Source organism: Staurois parvus, unplaced genomic scaffold, assembly GCF_062004578.1.
Source record: "Staurois parvus isolate SC_StPar_1 unplaced genomic scaffold, SC_StPar_1.0 ptg000286l, whole genome shotgun sequence".
NCBI lineage: Eukaryota > Metazoa > Chordata > Amphibia > Anura > Ranidae > Staurois > Staurois parvus.
Genome location: NW_028318082.1, coordinates 151,143 through 172,246, shown reverse-complemented (window position 1 = coordinate 172,246; position 21,104 = coordinate 151,143). Strand labels below are relative to the sequence as shown.

Sequence of the window (21,104 nt, the reverse complement as noted above, 5' to 3'; positions counted from 1 at the left end):
CATGCCAACAAATGTAAATGGTGTTCAAACCACACACGTGAGGTATCGCCACAAACATCGGAGCAAGAGCAATAATTCTCGCACTTGATTTCCTCTAACTTTGCACTGCTAACCTGCAGAAATTTTTAAAGCATCACCCATGGAGATTTTTAAGTACCGCAGTTTAAAAAAATATATATTCATTTTGAATTTTTGTTTTCGGTACCAGAATTTTCATTTCAGGGCAACACTGCTTGCAGCATCTTTGGGGCATTTTTGGCGAGTTAAAAAAAAACACCTCAAAAATGCCTCTTCCCTCTGAAATACTGAGAAGTGTTTTTGGTGCATTTTTTAGGTCACGTGTCCTTTAAAAATGCTCAGAAAGTGCAGCAGAAGCACGGTAAAAACGTCTATGCGTTTTTGCTGTGTTTTTGTGGCGGATCAGTGTGAAGGAAGCCTCGGGCTACCTTCACATTGACCTGCTGCAAAAATAAAGCAAAAAGCCTGAAAAGCGCCTCAGAAACACCTCTGAGAAGCATTTTTGGTGCAGTCACAAGGTCTTTAAAAAAGCACAGAAAGCGCAGCAAAACCGCCTACGTGTTTTTGCAGCAGATCCTACTTTCACACTGATCCACCGCAAAAGCACATAGGCTTTTTACCGTGCTTTTGCTGCGCTGAGCGTTTTTAAAGGACACGTGACTTAAAAACTGCACCAAAAACACTTCTCAGATTCTCAGAGGCGTTTTTGAGGAGCTTTTCAACCGTTTTGAGTCGCTTTTCAGGCGTTTTCCATTGATTTCAGTGGGAATAGGTATTTTTGGGGCGTTTTTTTTTTTAACTCCTTAAACATGCCTCAGATGCTGCAAGCTGGAATTTTTACACTGCACCGCAAGCGGAACACCTCAGTGTGAAAACATACATAGATATGCATTCACATACATAGGGAAGCATTTTTCTTGAGCTTTTCAGATGCAAAAACGCTTCAAAAACTCAGTGTGAAAGTAGCCCTAAAAGCATCAACAGCCTCAGTGAAAAAGCCTGCCACATAGCAACATTCTGTAGAACCCCCCCTTGTTCTCTGTGTAGAAGCAAAGGTCTAGCACTTAGCCAGAGCTCGTAATATCAGCAGGAAGCATGAGATTTGCTGATTGCAAAGCTACAGGTGTGACTTAGCAAGCAGCATGTCAAAATGCTGCAGAGACACCACTGCTTTCACACAAAGAGCAAGAGTCCTTCTCTACAGCATGTTGGAAGGAGACTGGCTTTTCAACCCAGGTTGTGGCTGCTATCTAAAGAAAATGCATAGACTGCACACTTTTTCTTATGATGCACCTGGAATATATTTAGCAGATTTAAACTGAAAGTTAAGTTGGGTGTTAATGGATTTCTTAGGTAATATCCTTAGAATTTACTATGTATTACAGTCTGTACTCACCGGTAAGCCTGACATGCGTAACAGCGTTAAGATGATTTTGGCTGAAAGAGCTGGGAGCTGATATTGATTCTTCAGTGATGAGGTAAAACAGATCACATTGTGCAGGTCTAGGCTAGCTTTGCAACACATTTGAAATGCATCAGCATTGGGAGGTCTGCAGATAATGACAAGGAATGGTTGAAAGAGTTAGGGGAGATAGAGGATAATATATTCTACATAGCAGTTTAAAAGGATATTAGATGTTATAGCAAAAACTACTATAGGAATATAAGTTGCTTGGATACAGCAACTGGAGCCAGAAAAGGTCAATATACCATCAGTGATCCCTCTCAATAGCACTGAACATGCAGATATAAAAGCCACAAATTCATGTAGCTCTGTATTCATTAATTCTTATTAAATGTATTTTTAAAATACAAGCAGTGTGAGTACCTGAGTTTAAATTCGTATCAGCCTCCATCAACCCTCTGTACAGCAAAAATAAGACTGAGAAGGGAGAAGCAGCACACCAAACCAATCAAGTATGCTGCAGTGCTCATGTGCTAAAAATTAACCTGCTGATAGGATGAGAGAGAAGAGTGACAGAGAGATGAGCTCATCGCTCTGCTGCTTCTACCTTATTGCCCAATCACAGGTTGCATGAGGGACCAACCTATTTGTATTAGTTAAAGCGGAGTTCCACCTAAAAGGGGAAGTTCCACTTTAATGCTTTGTCCCCCGCTCCCCATTAAGGACTGGCACCTTTGGGGAGCAGGTACCCAAATTTGACAGGTACCCGCTCCCAATTCTGTGCGATCACCTAGGCGATCGGAAGTGGAATTCGTCCCCCCTCGCTCCCTGCCCGTAGTCTTATGGGACACGTGACAGGTCCTGAAGACCACGAGGCCATTCACAAAGTGCAGCGCTTCTCCGCAAGCGCAGTGGGCAGCCAGCTGTGAAGACGCAAGCTGTCACAGCCAGGTACCTACACTAAAGATGCCGGTGCCAGGGAGAGAAGACGGCCAGTGACACCAGCAGTGGTGAGGACACTGCTGGACTGAGGGACAGGTAAGTGTCTGTATTTTAAAAGTCAGTAGCTACAGTTTTTGTAGCTGCTGCCTTTTTTTTTTTCAGCTGGAACTCCACTTTAACTGCATTAGAGAAAAAATAGGTCTTCTGTGCTGCCAGATAGAAGAGGCTGTGTGGCAAGGCTGTGTAAATCTCAGGACTACATGGACAGAAATGCAAATTATTTGGCAAGTAAAACAGCTATTCTTCATGCATTTCTTCCGTATGTTTGTTTACCTGTTTGCCTAGCATTCAGCTTAAAAGATAAGCTATAATTGTTGTAAGTCAGTTTTATTTTAGTTTTTTTAGTTCATAGAAATTGACATTTCATAGTTCTATAATGCATGGAAATTTCAGCTTAAGTTCTTAAAGTGATACTAAACCCAGGACCCTGCATTCACTATATCTGGTCTCCCACAGTACACACAAAACGGAAACGCAATTGTTTTAGTAAACTACTAAATACCTTTTCTCATCAGCAGTGACTTCAGCACTGGTTAAAGCTTGTAGGAGGAGTTTTCTTTCTACACTAGGAGGATATGAAAGTCCCGACCCTCTGTTTGGACAGCGCTGATTGGTCCTGTGCTGATCACATGCACTCTCCCAAAAAAAAAAAAAAAAAACCCCTCTAGCAATACACACCAAACTGAGCATGTGCATATGACTATGGATTCAGGTGGTCATTTCAACAAGAGGAGGGGCAGAGAAGAAAGGATCAAACCACCATTTTACACAATGCAGAGGATTAACCCTTTAGGCTCCACAGTGAGGTTAAAAAGCATGCTTTACTGCATATACAGACTTGATTTTACCGTTGTGGGTTTAGTAGCATGTTAAGCTTTGTAAACAACAGTGAGCAAAGAGACATAATAAAATATGAATATGAATCTAGAGTATCCACCTACTAGGTCTGATAAAGAATACAAAATGATAGTGTGCAAAATTGCCTATTGCGCCTGAGATGTTTTTAAGTAAACCTGTGTTTTGCCTACGGAAAACAAAGCAACACACTCACTTGAAAGTCTAGTACGCAAGCACTTTTTTGCTCTCCCCCACTGTGTTTGATTACCTGGAAGGGGAAAAAAAACTCAACTTACCTGTAAATTCTGTATCTTGGAGTACAGTACACGACACAGACTGGATATTCAGAGACCATGGATTATAATCTTCTTTAGGTGAATGAACACTGGCAAAGCTTTTGAACACATCCCCTTAGACATACCACTATAACCCTATCCCATGCCACAAGACCGCAGTTTTTTAGCAGGAAATGCAGAGCAGCACAGGGACAGAGGGGAAGGTAGCCTGTGCCATGTACTGTGCTTCAAAATATAGAATGTACAGGTAATTAAATATGAATTGTATCTTAATCATACAGGCAGGTCACAGTCTGGATACTCAGATACTGGGGTGTCCCTAAGCAATGAATCAGAAGTTTAGGCAACAGCAAGGCAAACAAAACCCTGCCAGTAGATAATAGCCCCCCCCCCCAAAAAAAAAATGGTCAAAGACCCAACTTAGAGTGCTACTGAAAGAACCTTGTGGACAAAAGCTGCAGAGGCCTGAACATTAACCTGGTAAAACATGAAGAATGTGTGAAGACAGCCTTATGAAGTTGAACAACAAACACCTGATGGAGGAATGTCCAAGAAACCCCCATATATCTAGTTGAGTGAGTAGGTAAGCGTACTGGTACTATATCATTTAGAGTAAAGGCTAGGAAAATAAGTTGTCTTATCCCCCTGGCAATAGTGGACTCAGAAGTCCCTTACGAGACCCTGTTGACAGAGGAAAAAAAAAAAAAGTTTGCTTTTACAGTCTGGCTACATCCAAACTTCATTAAAGAGTAACCAAATGTATTTTTTTAGTTTTCAATAGAGTGGTGTGCTATTAGAATATCTGTCATGTTTTTAATACTGTTTGTGCCTCCCGTTAAGGAACTTCATCTTCTCTATCTGTTAAATTTACTATTATAATCAAAAGTGCAAGTAAAGCCCAAATTTTGGGTTGCCCCTAGAAGAGTAAGAGGGGAAATCTTCCAAGCGATACACTAGTTCTGGTGACCCGGATGACAACAGGATACAGAGGACAAGACTGAGATCCCAAATAAGCACAAGATGCTGTGATGGGGGGGGCGGCTTATCCATGAGATATCTTGAACAAAGGTTTTTACAAGAGATAGAGAAGCCCAGGGCTTTTGGAATACAATGGACAAGGCTGAAACCTTTTCCTTAAGAGTACTTTGAGCCATGTTTTGGTCAAGCCTTGACTGCAGAGAATCTAAAATACGAGGTAACAAATAGACTCTGGGGTTGAAATGCCTGTGCTCACACCAGGCAAAAAAGGATCTCTAAATAGGGTAGCAGTGGCTTGAAGTGTCTTTGGCTTGAAGTAGCTTTAAGCTAGAAGTAGTTCTTGAAGTGAATTTTCTGGCCTTGAGTAATGTAAGAAAGACAGTCAGATACACTCCTGTCCTTCAAGACCTTCGCTTCAATAGCCATGTTGCTCACACCAGTGACTGATAAGAGAATCGCTCTAAGAATCTTCTCTTCCTCTACCTTGCAACGCAGTCAAGGAAAAATCCATACTGGAGGGAAAGCACATTTTTACCTGAACAGAGCCCATGGGATTACCAGAGAATCATATACTAGTGCTAGAGGATCCTTGGTACTGGCCACAAATTGGGGGAAAATTGCTGTTGAACCTGGAAACCAGGATGGCCCATCTAGGCTGAGGAAATTTGTTTTTCAATTCTGTACTCCATGGCATGGGAACAAGAGATTGCCGGGCAGTGTTATTCCATCCAGGAGATAATCAGACTTGCTTCCTTCAAAGCTGCCTGACTTCTGGTTTTCCCCTGATGACTAATATAGACCAGTGTCATAGCACTGACTGATTGCTCCCTGCTTGAGTGTTCCTCAAAAGGGGGGCCCAGTGGTGCAGAGCCAATTTTATTGCTTTGAGCTCTAAGATGTTGATAGGGAGGTTTGCTTCTCTGGGTTACCAGGTTCTCTGATTTGTGAGAAAATGAAAAACACCACCCCAGCCTGTTAGGCTGGCATCTGTTATCATCACTCTCCATGAAGGTGGAAAAAGGACTTTGAATGTTGGAGTGCCAATTCACCAAGCTAGGGAGTCCCTTGCTTGGCTGTACAGAAGCATAAGTTGAGAGGTGAAACGTGTTTGCGGGTCCTTTATTACCCACAGGGGCCTGGCAAGACTGAAGAATCAACTGAGTTTACTGAGGCTTTTATGCACGGCAGAAGTAAGCATATCTACACTCACAAGCACGTTGCATAAAACATTTTTGGTTGTATAAGAGGCTGGGGGTGATGAATCTTCTGTGGCATCTTCCTACACCACATCTGTGTCTTCTTAATTTCCCATGTCTACCTCCTCTAAGGTACTCCCACTTCTGACTTAGCTGGAGAAAGTGGAGATGGAGAAGAAGCCTGATGCTTTTGGCCTTTTGGCAATGATGGCTAAATTAAGGCAATTCTGACATAGTTGCAGAGAAATCAGCCTTGGTCAGATCGGTGTTGTGTGCCTGCAATAAAGCTAAAACCAGATGCAGAGACTGGTTTTATAACAGGGAAGTGAAATAAACAAGCACGCTGTCTCTTTAAAATTCATACAACCATCTGGTTAATATGAAAATCCACAAAAAAGTGTTCAAAGTGAGCAAATTAAAGTGCATATGAAACTTAATATTACCCAACAATAATCTATATTGTACAATAAACAATCATGATAAACATGATAAACATATACAATCGATAGCACTTGCTACTTTATCAATATGTACACATATCATGTAACATAAATGTGCTCATTCAAAAAACTTATTGATCTACAACTGCAGTCCAAAGAATTTGTGCTCCTCAGAATCCAACTTTAAATATATAAAGAAAGTCCATAGAATGTGAAGAAAGTGCTTATATCCACTGATAATACTCGTTACTATTCCACTACGTGTGATTGTAAACACTCTGCAATTACCCTCTTGTTACATAACAAGAAAAGTCACATTGCGCTTTGTGGTCAACAAAAAACCTGGTTAGATCTATTGGGCACCTTGTACTGCTGTCACCTCCTCACCAGCTGGCTGGACAACACTTCAATGGCTCAAATGGCAGGTCATCCAAAAAAGAGAAGAGGAATCCTCTCATAATTATTATTATTATTATACAGTATTTATATAGCGCTAAAAGGTTTGCTCAGCGCTGTACAATATAGTGGGGGACAGTACATGAGACAATACAGTACCAAAACAAAACACGAGGGGTTTAAGGGCCCTGCTCTTTCGAGCTTACAATCCTGGAATATAATGTGAAACGTGTTTGTTTATTATAAAAATTGTCTTGCATATCAAATTTTGCCCATAGAAAAAGTAAACATGGGACAATCTCTCTTCCAATCATTCTGACATCGCCATGCATTCCAAGCTAGACCAGAATTCAAGCACCAGAAGTTCCGCTTGACGCGTTTCATCATCAATACGTAATGTCCTCAGAAGCCAAATAATAAACCAGATCAAGAAGTTTTTTGAATGAACACATTTATATTACATGATATGTGCAAATATTGATAAGAGGTAGCAAGCACTGATGGTTGTAAATGTTTATTAAGCTCTTTAAGATAAGAGATAGCAGTTGCATTTTTATATGGTATTATTTGGTGTGGGTTGTTATTGCACATAATCATGAATGGTTCCCACTAAGCGATTATCAGACATCTAATGAAAGTGCACATTGCTCATTTAATCCTTGAAAATAATAATCTAAATATATCAAATAAAGTCCACCCAGGTGCTCTTGAGAAAGTGCAAAGTGCTTGTATGCTTCAGTGCTTGTGCATATATCACCCAAACAGATAAGCTTCTTACCAGACTGAATTGATCTCTAATCAAATACAGATCAACTGCGCTTTGAGAAGGCTGTCAAAGCCAGGTGTTCATATCACCAGTGCTTCAGGTCCTCCATTAATAAAAAAACAGCAGCAGTGTCCCCTCACAGGACTATGTGCTCCACTCAGTTTCGCTATGGGCACTCATCCACGAAGGAATAAGTTATGCTCATAGTGTAACATGTACCATCTTAAATTGTTTATTATAAAAGAATTGCACTTACAAACTCAAGTGGTGTTCACAAACATGAAGAAGCCACAGGACCTTCCAGCTTGCTCATATGTGCTGACGTCACTGCCTCAACTCCACCCAACACATTTCCCCATAACAACTGTCCTCTTGGATTGGAAATTGAGCCAGGGATGTCAGAATGATGCATTTGAAGTGGATCTGACACCAGAAATGGTTGTATAAAGCAAATGAACCAAAAGACTCCACTGCATGGAAACTGGGGCCAGCTCCAGTGCAAAGGAAGCATTGTGAGCTTGAGAGGTTAGAGTGCTTTGCAGGCCATCAGCAGAGCGAATTTTTGCATGAGCTTTTGCCGTGATTCTTTCCTGGTTTCCATCATTGAGATCATGGAGGGCATTTTCCTGTGGGGTACTCATGAAGTAGGTTGTAGAAAAAGAGTAAGCATGTCCAGAGGAGGACACAGCAACCCAGGTGTTAACTGCCCTGCAGTGAAGTCCTTGTGGCAAAAGAGTGGAAGGAAGTGCCTGAGTACTTTAGAAGGGCTCTAGGAGGAAGTTGGTGGTTACAACACAACATAAGGTGTGATGTAACACCTAAATATAAACTAGTAAACATAGAAACTTCTCCATATGGGAGAAGAGGTCCTTTTCCTACAGGACCCTAGAAAAAACTGAGGTCTCACAAAGTAGGAGAGAGGTATAGGGGTACATATCCAAAAGGTTTGCCAGTGTCCAATAACCTGAACGTAGAAGCCTTTAACCCAAGGTCTATGAATATCACGCCAGTATCCTGTATTGTATGATTAAGATATAAGAAATATTTCCAGATATACAGAAGATTGTGGTCTTTCCTGTCACCTGACATTCAGATGCTGGTGGATTGCTCTGTCTATCACATGGAGCCAAACAGTCAGCTCTGTGTAATCACTGACTATGGATCCAAGTAGAGCTTACACTGGGATTGTTGCCTCACAGTCCATGACATTTGGATACTAGTGAGGGTTTGAATCAGGAAATTCTATTATTTCAGCTCAATGACTTTGCGCTGATAATAATGAAGGCAGAAGGAAACAGTCAACTAGTATTTTCAGAGGTTCCACGAGAACACCAATGTCAAGCTCAATCTCTCGGTGTTTTGGTTTCCTTTAAAAACAGAGCATTTAAAAAAAGAAAAAAAACTTCAAGACTTTCCTACATGTAATACGCCACCCTTGAAGAGGATACTGCAAGCTACAGTATTTTGTGTACTGTACAGAACTTTGCCTGTCCTAGAAATCTGCTAACAGCTTGTAGTCAACTTAGACACTCTCTGCAACAGGAGTTCAGTCTACGATAAGATACTTTAAAAAAACCTAAACGCAATATATTCTGATTGCATGTGTTCCTTAGCATAACATGGAGTAACTGCCAAAAGGTCAACTGGAATCAGCATTGACAAGACCATATGTTGCCAGCACACCATGGATCCATAATCAAGAGTCCAAATGTTTATTAAAGCTATCCCTCTACAACAAGTGCAATGTTTACAGGTCTTGAGGGACCTCTTTGTCAGGCATGTTATGTAGCTCTGCATGGAAGAGGTCCTGTGTGGCCTCAAAATATTTCACTTGAAGTTACTGTAAGTGCAATACATCTAACAATGGGAGGAGACAGGTACATTAATAAATGGCAACATTAGCAACACAGCTAGAAATGCCGTTTTGTAATTTATTAAAATTTCCCTTTACATTTTTTCCACAGGCAGTGATGCTATTCCATGCCTGGCCAAAAAAAAAAAAAAGTTTAAAATATCCTTCTCTGAAACAATGGCAACAGTATTTTGTGTACAGAACTTTCCATATTTCCCCCTTTCTGAACATGTAATTGCCTTACGGCCTTTCCCAGCAGAACTGAATTTTCTCTTTAAATATGGATGCGAAAAAATTTTTTTGGCAAACCATAAAATTCCTTTTCCCAAGTAGTTAATCGGAGGACGTGGCACTTCAACCCCAAAAAGAGGGGAGAAAGACTCCCCTAACAATCAAGGGGGATAAAAACTTGCTACCTGAGAAAATGGAGTACAAGTGATCACTCGGGTGCCCTTGGAAACCTCTTATCACAAAAAGCAACGTCAAACATTGTTTTGCCTACTTGTAAAATGTGAAAAAGAAGAGCCTGAGATATGAGGGTTGCTTTACTAAAACTGAAGAGTGCAAAATCTGGTGCAGCTGTGCATTTCAACCAATCGGCTTCTAACTTCAGCTTGTTCAATTAAGCTTTGACAAAACTACCTGTAAGCTGTTTCTCAGATTTTGCACTCCAGTTTTAGTAAATCAACCCCATGGTCTGCTGGACAAAAGGACAGATGGTAGTGAATATGAACTACCCTTACCAGGACTGTCTAGGACAACAGATAATCCATCTTCCTTAACCACTTCCCGTCTGGCCGTTGTTTATAAATGGCCGGACGGTGGCAGTGCAGGGGCAGGTGGCCGTTTATAAACGGCCTCCCCGCCCCCTGCTTGTGCACGCTCCCAGTGTAACACTGATTGTTGTACGGGACCTCTGTGCGAGGTCCCGATCATGTGATCACTGACATCATTGCTTACTACGTGTGAAATCTGTGAATGATCACAGAGGTCACATGGTACAAGGCTATTCACAACAGCCTTGTACCATGTGACAAGCTGTGACCAATCACAGCTCACACAGTATTTCTCAATTGCTGCAAGAATGCAGCCAGAGAGAAGGAGAAATGATTGCTTTTACAGCCTTTATGGGTGTAAAAGCAATCAGTGTAAAAAAGACAAAAAAAAAATCTTCATAACCCCCCACAAGTAGTACAGTGTCACTATGGTGAAAATAATAAAATACAAATTTAAAAAAATTATAATTTTTGGTTATAAACTAATTTGGGTTATTTTTTTTTACTAAAAAGATAACTGAATAAATTTTGGCCAAGATTTATGAAGAAAGATTATTTATTTGCAAACTTTTATAAGAAAAACACTTTTTTTTTCAAAATGTTTTGACTTTTTCAATTATATAGCAAAAAAATAAATAAAAATCCCAGTGGTGAATAAATACCTCCAAAATAAAGCTTTATCTGTCTCAAACAAATGCTAAAAAATTCATATGGGTACAGTGTTGCATGACTGTGCAATTGTCAAAGTGTGATAGCGCTGAAAGCTGAAAATTGGCCTGGACAGGAAGGGGGTAAGTGTCCGGATTTGAAGTGGTTAAGGGAGCTGTAGCATTAAAGGTAGACATCTTTAAGTGAGTGAAGGACAATCGCCTTCGGACTGACTGAAGCTGGTGAAAAGGAGAAAAATACTATGTTTTTATTCAAATAATAGGAAGACACAACATTGGGCGACAGGGAAGACTGATGTCGGAGTACTACTTTGTTCAAACGTGCTCAAAATACTGACACTGATTGCGTTTAAAGTACCTTAAAGGTGAGTTAAAAACTCTGCCCATATGCCCTATGCGACTTTGACCAGAGTTAAAAACAAACCCCACATGCCTAGGTTTTTTCATGGCTGCTGTGAACAATGCCTAACATGCTGAAAATGTGCCATTAACACATACAGTGGGGCAAAAAAGTATTTAGTCAGCCACCAATTGTGCAAGTTCTCCCACTTATAAAGATGAGAGAGGCTTGTAATTGGCATCATAGGTAGACCTCAACTATGAGAGACAAAATGAGAAAAAAAATCCAGACAATCACATTGGCTGATTTGGAGAGAATGTATTTGCAAATTATGGTGGAAAATAAGTATTTGGTCAATATCAAAAGTTCATCTCAATACTTTGTTATATATCCTTTGTTGGCAATGACAGAGGTCAAACGTTTCCTGTAAGTCTTCACAAGGTTGGCACACACTGTTGCTGGTATGTTGGCCCATTCCTCCATGCAGATCTCCTCTAGAGCAGTGATGTTTTGGGCCTGTCACTGGGCAACACGGACTTTCAACTCCCTCCAAAGTTTTTTAATGGGGTTGAGATCTGGAGACTGGCTAGGCCACTCCAGGACCTTGAAATGCTTGTTATGAAGCCACTCCTTCGTTGCCCAGGCGGTATGTTTGGGATCATTGTCATGTTGGAAGACCCAGCCACGTTTCATCTTCAATGCCCTTGCTGATGGAAGGAGGTTTGCACTCACAATCTCACGATACATGGCCCCATTCATTCTGCCCTGTACATGGATCAGTCATCCTGGTCCATTTGCGGAGAAACAGCCCCAAAGCATGATGTTGCCACCCCCATGCTTCATAGTAGGTATGGTGTTCTTTGGATGCAACTCAGCATTCTCTCTCCTCCAAACACGACGAGTTGTGTTTCTACCAAACAGTTCTATTTTGGTTTCATCTGACCATATGACATTCTTCCAATCCTCTTCTGGATCATCCAAATCCAAACTTCAGACAGGCCCGGACATGTACTGGCTTAAGCAAGGGGACACGTCTGGCACTGCAGGATCTGAGTCCCTGGCGGCGTAGTGTGTTACTGATGATAGCCTTTGTTATGTTGGTCCCAGCTCTCTGCAGGTCATTCACTAGGTCCCCCCGTATGGTCCTGGGATTTTTGCTCACCGTTCTTGTGATCATTTTGACCCCACGGGGTGAGATCTTGAGTGGTGCCCCAGATCGACGGAGATTATCAGTGGTCTTGTATGTCTTCCATTTTCTAATTATTGCTCCCACAGTTGATTTGTTCACACCAAGCTGCTTGCCTATTGCAGATTTAGTCTTCCCAGCCTGGTGCAGGTCTACAATTTTGTTTCTGGTGTCCTTCGACAGCTCTTTCGTCTTCACCATAGTGGAGTTTGGAGTGTGACTGTTTGAGGTTGTGGACAGGTGTCTTTTATACTGATAACAAGTTCAAACAGGTGCCATTGATACAGGTAATGAGTGCAGGACAGAGAAGCCTCTTAAAGAAGAAGGTACAGGTCTGTGAGAGCCAGAAATCTTGCTTGTTTGTAGGTGACCAAATACTTATTTTCCACCATAATTTGCAAATAAATTCTTTCCAAATCAGCCAATGTGATTGTCTGGATTTATTTTCTCATTTTGTCTCTCATAGCTGAGGTCTACCTATGATGCCAATTACAGGCCTCTCTCATCTTTTTAAGTGGGAAAACTTGCACAATTGGTGGCTGACTAAATACTTTTTTGCCCCACTGTACAGGTGTGTTAACATAGACTTGAACAGGAGTTGAGATGCTTCAACTCCTTCCAAACTCCGCATGAAGCATCATTTTTGAAGAGCAGCAACGCTTAATGTTTTGATAATATGAACAGTACTGTGTTGTCCATATTATCAATTGCAAACTTCTTTACTAGGAGTTTCAGGAGAGGTAAAAACATGCCCCAAACTCCTGCTTTAAATGCCAGTGTGAAGATGGCCAAAGTCAGTCAGGGAATATCCTGAATAGGCTCAAAAGAAGTTTTCTGAACGACTAACAGAACCAGATTCTGAACCCATAGAGCAAGGGGGCATTGCACAGGGAGCAATATGTGAACAACTTCTTGAATAAAAATCAGGGAATGTTTTGCTAAAGGCCAGTGAAAAAGAATAGCTATTGCTCAGATTTGTCCTTAAATGGTGCTCAGCGCTCATCTCTGATCAACACCAGACTGGAGAAAACAAAGAACCTGGCTGACTGAATAAGCACAGGGACATATCCCCCAACTCTCACTTTGCTTGAATTAAGCCTTACAAGTATTATGGTAAACCTTGCTTAGTAAAAGCAATACCAAGGCATGTTGTGAATAACCAAGGCTTCAATAGTTATACAATCAATGCCAGTGACCATGAAGAAGGAAGAAAAATCAGTCTTGGAGACAGGGTTTCCAGTTGAAGAGGAAGCTGTTAGAATCCATCTGTAAGCAGACAAAAGAGAACTAAGTAACAAGGCCTCTGTAACCAATTCGGGGTTATCAAAATGACCAGGATGTGTTTCAGCTCAATTTTTCTGCAAAGAAGATTCAAGAAAGGGAGCAAGTACTTAAAGAACTGAAAGACCTGTGACTAAAGAGAAACAAGGAAATTTGCTGCCTCTGTCATGGGATTTCTGAACATGGAGATTAACCTAATTATCTTGCAGATGACAAAAAAGGGGGGGGGGGGGGCATCTGGTCCACATCTGACATTTTCCACTAAAGATAAATCTGCTGGAACGCCTTCAGGACAAAATAGACTGTTGCCCCGCATGCAGATGTTGACAATTTAGAAAATCCACCTGCCATTTCTAGATATCTTGAATGTGGACCACTGACAAGGCTGTTATCTTCAGGCGGGCAAAGATTGTAAGTCTATTTCTGAGCCACTGCTGGTATTATTGTGCTGTCTTGATGCTTATGCCACATATATCACCGTTGTGGCATTGTTTGATTGAAATCTAATAGGGTGTCTCTCCAGAAAAAGTATTCCAGTGTGGCAGGCACATGTAATTTGTTCATAACTTCAATGATCCAATTTCATCCTGGATCTCACCATTGACCACAGACCCTGTACCAACAAGATTCCCTGGACACAATCCCAGCCAGACAGACTTGTGTCTATGGTCAAAGTCTTTCCCCACAGCATCAAGAAGGACTTGTTCGAGGTCAACATAGGAAACCAAAGCACATAGGAGGTACAAAACCTGAGTCCAATGGCAGATAGGGGTCCCCCTGTCTAGAGTGAGAGCGGATGGGGAACTTGTAACATTTACACAAGACCCCCTTCAGAAGATACCTTCTGCAGAAGAAGGAAAATAACTTCTTGAAGCAAGGCACCAGGCCCTGCATGCAACTGCAAAGAGAACTGTGTCAAGACCAAAGCTTGTTCTCCATTTGGGCCTTAACAGAAGGAGCATCCTAGGCAGGAATTACAGTTGCCTTGCTTAGGCACGAGACCAACAAGTCCACCAAGAGTGGAGAATCACTATGATCTCTATTTTCCTAGTAGAAAACAAGTTATCAGTCATAGAGTAAGGAGAATATGCCGCAGGCAAGGCAAACCACAAAGCAAAGAAGAGGGAGCTCTCTCAGATATGATTGGTCAAAAAAATCTAAGACGAAAACCCCTCCATGGGCTGAAACAAACTGTAAGATAACGAGGCCAGCTACCGGCATGCCCAAAGTTTCCAAGGGGGCTTTAAGTTGGGTGCAGAACAGGTAACTTGCAAGAGAATCTGTGGGCATCACAAAGTGAATCAGCCTGAGTGCTCTCAAACATCTGTCAGACATGTTTGCCAGTGGAGTTGGAACATTTAAGCACAAAATGGCAGTTAGGCACACCCAAGGGGTAAAACATGACCACTTAGAGAAATGGGTAGTACTAGTGGCGCGATCACCTAGGCAATCAGGAACGGAAGTTCGCCTCCCCCTCATGCAGTCTTCTGGGACACGTGACAGGTCCCAGAGGACTGCAGGACCATTTACCCATTCACAACACGCAGCGCCGCTCGCGCATGCGCAGTGGGCACCTGGCTGTGAAGCCGCAAGTTGTCATAGCAGCCAGGTGCCCACACTTAAGATGCCGGGGAGCGAGGCAGACAGTAAACCCAGCTACACTGAGGACACTGCTGGATCCTAGGACAGGTGCATGGCTGTTTTTTTTCAAGTCTGCAGCTACAGTTTTGTAGCTGCTTTTATTTTTTTTACCAGATACTGGGGTTCCTAAGAACACAGCAAATATGTAACAATTAGAACATGTTAAAATGATAAACATGCCTTCTAATTTTAAAAGCAAATTATACATTCAACAGAAACAAAACACTGCCTCCAGTACACAGTTTCAAATGTAGATATATACACCAATTTACTTTTTTCAGGGGAGAAAAATTAGTAAAATTAAATTGATGGGTTGGTTTTAATCACCATATCATATAGTTAATCACTACTTCCAGGCTGTATGTCTTCAGATTCACATTTCTTCCAATGCCAGATGTCCATATAAAACCCAAAGACCTCAACCACTTTGGCAGACAGAAGGGCTGACCATTTGTATCCAGACACTATTGAGAATGATGTTCACATTATTAACTTGAAACTTATACTTACTTGCCCTGTTTCTCCATGAGTTGTATCAGTTTCTTTAATATAGGTTCAATTTTCTGTAATTACAAAAAGGTCAAATGGAAAGTAAAAGGTTTAGACATTAAATTTTGTAAATCAGCAGACGTTTAAAGAAAGCAAGCATTGTATCCATGTGCAGCCAAACATTAATGATGCAATATACAAAGAAACACCCCATGTTTTCTTTAAACTTATCACTATGCCAGAGGAGATTTCCCATTATGCAGGAATAAGATGGAACCCTAAAATCCAGAGCCATGATCCCAGGGCTGGTATCTTTCAGCATAGAGCTGTTGATTTTTTGGTTCAGAGGACCCCAAAACCCGAGAAGTCCGTATGCAAACAAAGGGTTTACGTTTACATACGTGAGGATTAATGTTATGGTTGAGGTTACCGAGAGGACAATTGTAAGAGTCAGGGTCGCCTATAAAGGGGTACCACCAGGGTTCATGTAGGGAACTCGGGCCCCATCACTTTAAATCAGGTTTTATAAGGTATTGTGCATAAAAAGCTTCAGGCAGTTTATTTACTCTTCCCTGGTTCCCCGCAACTCCCAGGTGTTCTACTACATATTCCCAATCAGTTCACTAAGAGGGGCCCACGAGGCTGCAGCATGGAGGGACTTTTTTTCTAAATCGGCACGCACAAGCCGGAGCTGCATTTGCGATAATAAAATTAAAATTCTGTTCCACAGCCTTAGTCCCTGGGTGGAGTGATATTGAACAGCTTCTTCTTCACAGCCTGCATCCTTCAGTGAGTAAATGCTGAGGAGAGGGAGGGTACAGGCTGAGGAAATCACGAGCACACTGCTATTCTATCCAAGTCTGCACATACATACAGTCATGGCCGAAATTGTTGGCACCCTTGATATTTTTCCTGAAAATCAAGTATTTCACACAAAAAAGGTATTGCATTAACACATGTTTTGCTATACACATGTTTATTCCCTTTGTATGTATTGGAACAAATATAAAACAGAGGCAGAAAAGCAAATATGACATAATGTCACACAAAACCCCAAAAATGGGCTGGACAAAAGTATTGGCACCCTTAACTTAATATTTGGTTGCACACCCTTTGGAAAACATAACTGAAATCAGTCGCTTCCTATAACCATCAATAAGCTTCTGACACCTCTCACCCGGAATTTTGGACCACTCTTCCTTTGCAAACAGCTCCAGGTCTCTCTTATTGGAAGGACACCTTTTCCCAACAGCAATTTTAAGATCTCTCCACAGGTGTTCAATGGGATTTAGATCTGGGCTCATTGCTGGCCACTTCAGAACTCTCCAGCGCTTCTTTGCCATCCATTTCTGAGTGCTTTTTGACGTATGTTTGGGGTCATTGTCCTGCTGGAAGACCCAGGATCTTGGACGCAAACCCAGCTTTCTGACACTGGGCCCTACAGTGCGACCCAAAATCCTTTGGTAATCCTCAGATTTCATGATGCCTTGCACACAGTCAAGGCACCCAGTGCCAGAGGCAGCAAAACAACCCCAAAACATCATTGAACCTCCACCATATTTTACCGTAGGTACTGTGTTTTGTTCTTTGTAGGCCTCATTCCGTTTTCGGTAAACAGTAGAATGATGTGCTTTACCGAAAAGCTCTATCTTGGTCTCATCTGTCCACAAGACGTTTTCCCAGAAGGCTTTTGGCTTACTCAAGTACATTTTGGCAAACTGTAGTCTTGCTTTTTTATGTCTCTGTGTCAGCAGTGGGGTCCTCCTGGGTCTCCTGCCATAGCGTTTCATTTCATTTAAATGTCGACGGATAGTTCGCGCTGACACTGATGCTCCCTGAGCCTGCAGGACAGCTTGAATGTCTTTGGAACATGTTTGGGGCTGCTTATCCACCATCCGGACTATTCTGCGTTGCAATCTTTCATCAATTTTCCTCATCCGTCCACGACCAGGGAGATTAGCTACAGTGCCATGGGTTGCAAACTTCTTGATAATGTTGCGCACTGTGGACAAAGGCAAATCTAGTTCTCTGGAGATGGACTTGTAACCTTGAGATTGTTGATATTTTGCCACAATTTTGGTTCTCAGGTCCTCAGACAGTTCTCGTCTCCTCTTTCTGTTGTCCATGCTTAGTGTGGCACAGACAGACACACAATGCAAAGGTTAAGTGAACGTCTCTCCTTTTTATCTGCTTTCAGGTGTGATTTCTATATTGCCCACACCTGTTACTTGCCCCAGGTGAGTTTACAGGAGCATCACATGCTTGTAACATTCTTATTTATCCGCAGTTGTGAAAGGGTGCCAATACTTTTGTCCAGCCCATTTTTGGAGGTTTGTGTGACATTATGTCGAATTTGCTTTCTTTCCTCCCTTTTTTTGTTTTGTCCCAATACACACAAAGGGAATAAACATGTGTATAGCAAAACATGTGTTAATGCAATACGTTTCGTGAGAAATACATGATTTCCTGGAGAAATATCAAGGGTGCCAACAATTTCGGCCATGACTGTATAACACTATATTGTCAAAAGTATTGGGACACCCCTCCAAATCATTGGATTCAGGTATTCCAATCACCCCCAAGTGTATAAAATCAACCACCTAGGCATGCAGACTGCTTCTACATTTGTGAAGAAATGGGTTTCTCTCAAGAGTTCAGTGAATTTAAGCGTAGTACAGCGATTGCCACCTGGTTAATAAGTCATCCGTGAAATTTCCTTGCTACTAAATATTGCACGGTCAACTGTTAATGGTATTATAACAAAGTGGAAGCAACTGGAAACAACAGCAACTCAACCACGAAGTGGTAGGCCACATAAAATGACAGAGTGGGGTCAGGACATTCTGAAGCGCACAGCGTGTAGAAGTCGCCAACTGCCTGCAGAATGGCTAAAGACCTCCAAACTTTGTGTGGTCTTCAGATTAGCACAACAGTGCATAGAGAGCTTTATGGAATGGGTTTACATGGCCAAGCAGCTGCATTCAAGCCTTACATCCCCTCTATGGCCACAGGTTTATAAAAGCAATGCAAAGCGTCGGATGCAGTGGTGTAAAGCACGCTACCACCAAACTCTAGAGCAATGGTCTGCAAACTGCACCCCGAGGGCCAGATGCAGCCCTATGCTTGCTTTTATCCAGCCCCTGGGGCACTATTTCATCCACTGATACCAACAATGGGGCATAATTTCCCCCACTGACACCAATGAAGGGGCACAATTCCTCCCATTGACAACAATGTGGCCCAATTTCTCCCAGTGACACTAACAACGGGGTCCAGTGACAACAATGATGAGGCACAATCCCTTCCAATGACACCAAAAATGGGGCATTGTTTTTTCCAACTGAGGTCAGGACCTTTTCTACTCCCAATGGCCATGGTCCTTCCCCCCTAAAGTCTGAAGGATGGTAAACTGGCCCTTTGTTTAGAAAGTTTGGAGAACCCTGCTCTAGAGCAGTAGATATGTGTCCTCTGGAGTGACAAATCACGCTTCTCTGTCTGGCAATCCAGTTTGACCAGGAGAATGGTGCTTGCCTGACTGCATTTTGCCAAGTGTAAAGGGGGGATCATGGTATGGGGTTGTTTTTCAGGGGTTGGGCTTGGCCCTTAGATCCAGTGAAGGAAACTATTAAGGCATCATCATACCAAGACATTTTGGACAATTCCAAGCTCCCAACTTTGTGGAAACAATTTGGGGATGGCCCCTTCCTGCTCCAACATGACTGCACACCAGTGCACAAAGCATGGTACCTGAAGACATGGATGAGCAAGTTAGGGGTGGAGGAACTTGACTGGCCTGCACAGAGTCCTGACCTCAGTACTGGCATCTATACATTTCTGACACAACATCCTTAAACAGTTATCCATCCTGTAACAAAAAAACAGATATTATTTACTCATTCAACCTAAAGTATGTCTATATAAAAAAAAAAAAAATGTAGAGTTGCAGTCCCCAGTAGCATGTCATTTTGCTTGTGTTCATACCACTCCATCATTCATTTTACCAAAAATTATATATATATATATATATATATATATATATATATATATATATATATTTATTTATTATACACACACACACACACACACACTATATTGCCAAAAGTATTGGGACACCCCTCCAAATTATTGGATTCAGGTGTTCCAATCACCTCTATGGCCACAGGTGTATAAAAGCAAGCACGTAGGCATGCAGACTGCTTCTACAAACATTTGTGAAAGAATGGGTTGCTCTCAGGAGCTCAGTAGATTCAAGCGTGGTACCGTGATAGGTTGCTCCCTGTCAACTGTTAGTAAAAATGACAGAGTGGGGTCAGCTCATTCTGAAGCATACAGTGCACAGAAGTTGCAAACTGTCTGCAAAATCAATAGCTAAAGACCTCCAAACTTCATGTAGCCTTCAGATTAGCACAAGAGTGCATAGAGAGCTTCATTGAATCGGTTTCCATGGCCAGCTGCATCCAAGCCTTACATCACCAAGTGCAATGCAAAGCATCGGATGCAGTGGTGTAAAGCACGCTGCCATTGGACTCTAGAGCATTGGAGATGTGTTCTCTGGAGTGACCAATCACGCTTCTCTGTCTGGCAATCAGACAGAGGTGTCCTGATTTGACGGTTGCCAGGGGAACGGTATTTGCCTGACTTCATTGTGCCAAGTGTAAAGTTTGGTGGAGGGAGGATTATGGTGTGGGGTTGTTTTTAAGGGGTTAGGCTTGGCCCCTTAGTTCCAGTGAAGGGAACTCTTAAGCCGTCAACATACCAAGACATTTTGGACAATTCTAGTTCCAACATGACTGCGCACCAGTGCACAAAGCAAGGTAAATAAAGACATGGATGAGCAAGTTTAGGGTGGAGGAACTTGACTGGCCTGCACAGAGTCCTGACATCAACCCAATAGAACACCTTTGGGTTGAATTAGAGCAGAGACTGCGAGCCAGGCCTGCTCGTCCGACATCAGTGCCTGACCTCACAAATGTGCTTCTGGAAGAATGTTCAAACCTTCCCATAGACACACTCCTAAATCTTGTGGACAGCCTTCCCAGAAGAGCTGAAGCTGGTATAGCTGCAAAGGGTGGGCCAACTCAATATTGAACCCTACGGACTGAGACTGGGATGCCATTAATGTTCATGTGTGTAAATGCAGGCATCTCAATACTTTTGGCAATATAGTGTATACATGGGCTGCTATTGCTGATCTAATTTTTCAGATGCTAAATGCACACCTGTCCTACTATTCTGATTTCAACATTTGGGTCATTAACCCAGGGATAATATGCAACACGTTCTATATACTATATAAAATGCTATGGTAGCTGCTGATGGCTTGTAGTTCTCAATGCGCTGTGGAGCACCATAGTAGTTAATTGAATCTTTCTGTCAGTGTATCTGTTTGCCCGTACATCACGTATGGGCAAGCAAATATACTGACAAGTCTGCAGGAGACCTGCACGGCACCAGCAATCTGCTGATCGCTGGTGCAATGCTTTACAGGCTCCTGCAAAAAAATGTGCATTTATTATTTTTGGTCAAAAGGTGAATTT

At 42.0% G+C, this 21,104-nt stretch overlaps 1 protein-coding gene across 1 annotated transcript in view; it reads right to left on the bottom strand.

Moving 5' to 3' along the window:
• Window positions 1-21,104, bottom strand: part of RNF213 (ring finger protein 213) — a 454,388-nt gene that overhangs the window by 300,795 nt on the left and 132,489 nt on the right. Inside the window, exons 11-12 of the mRNA XM_089682127.1 lie at window positions 15,589-15,641; window positions 1,415-1,568 (exon numbers count right to left, since the gene is read on the bottom strand). Coding sequence (XP_089538253.1) covers window positions 1,415-1,568; window positions 15,589-15,641 — 207 coding nt within the window. The remainder of the gene's footprint in view (window positions 1-1,414; window positions 1,569-15,588; window positions 15,642-21,104) is intronic.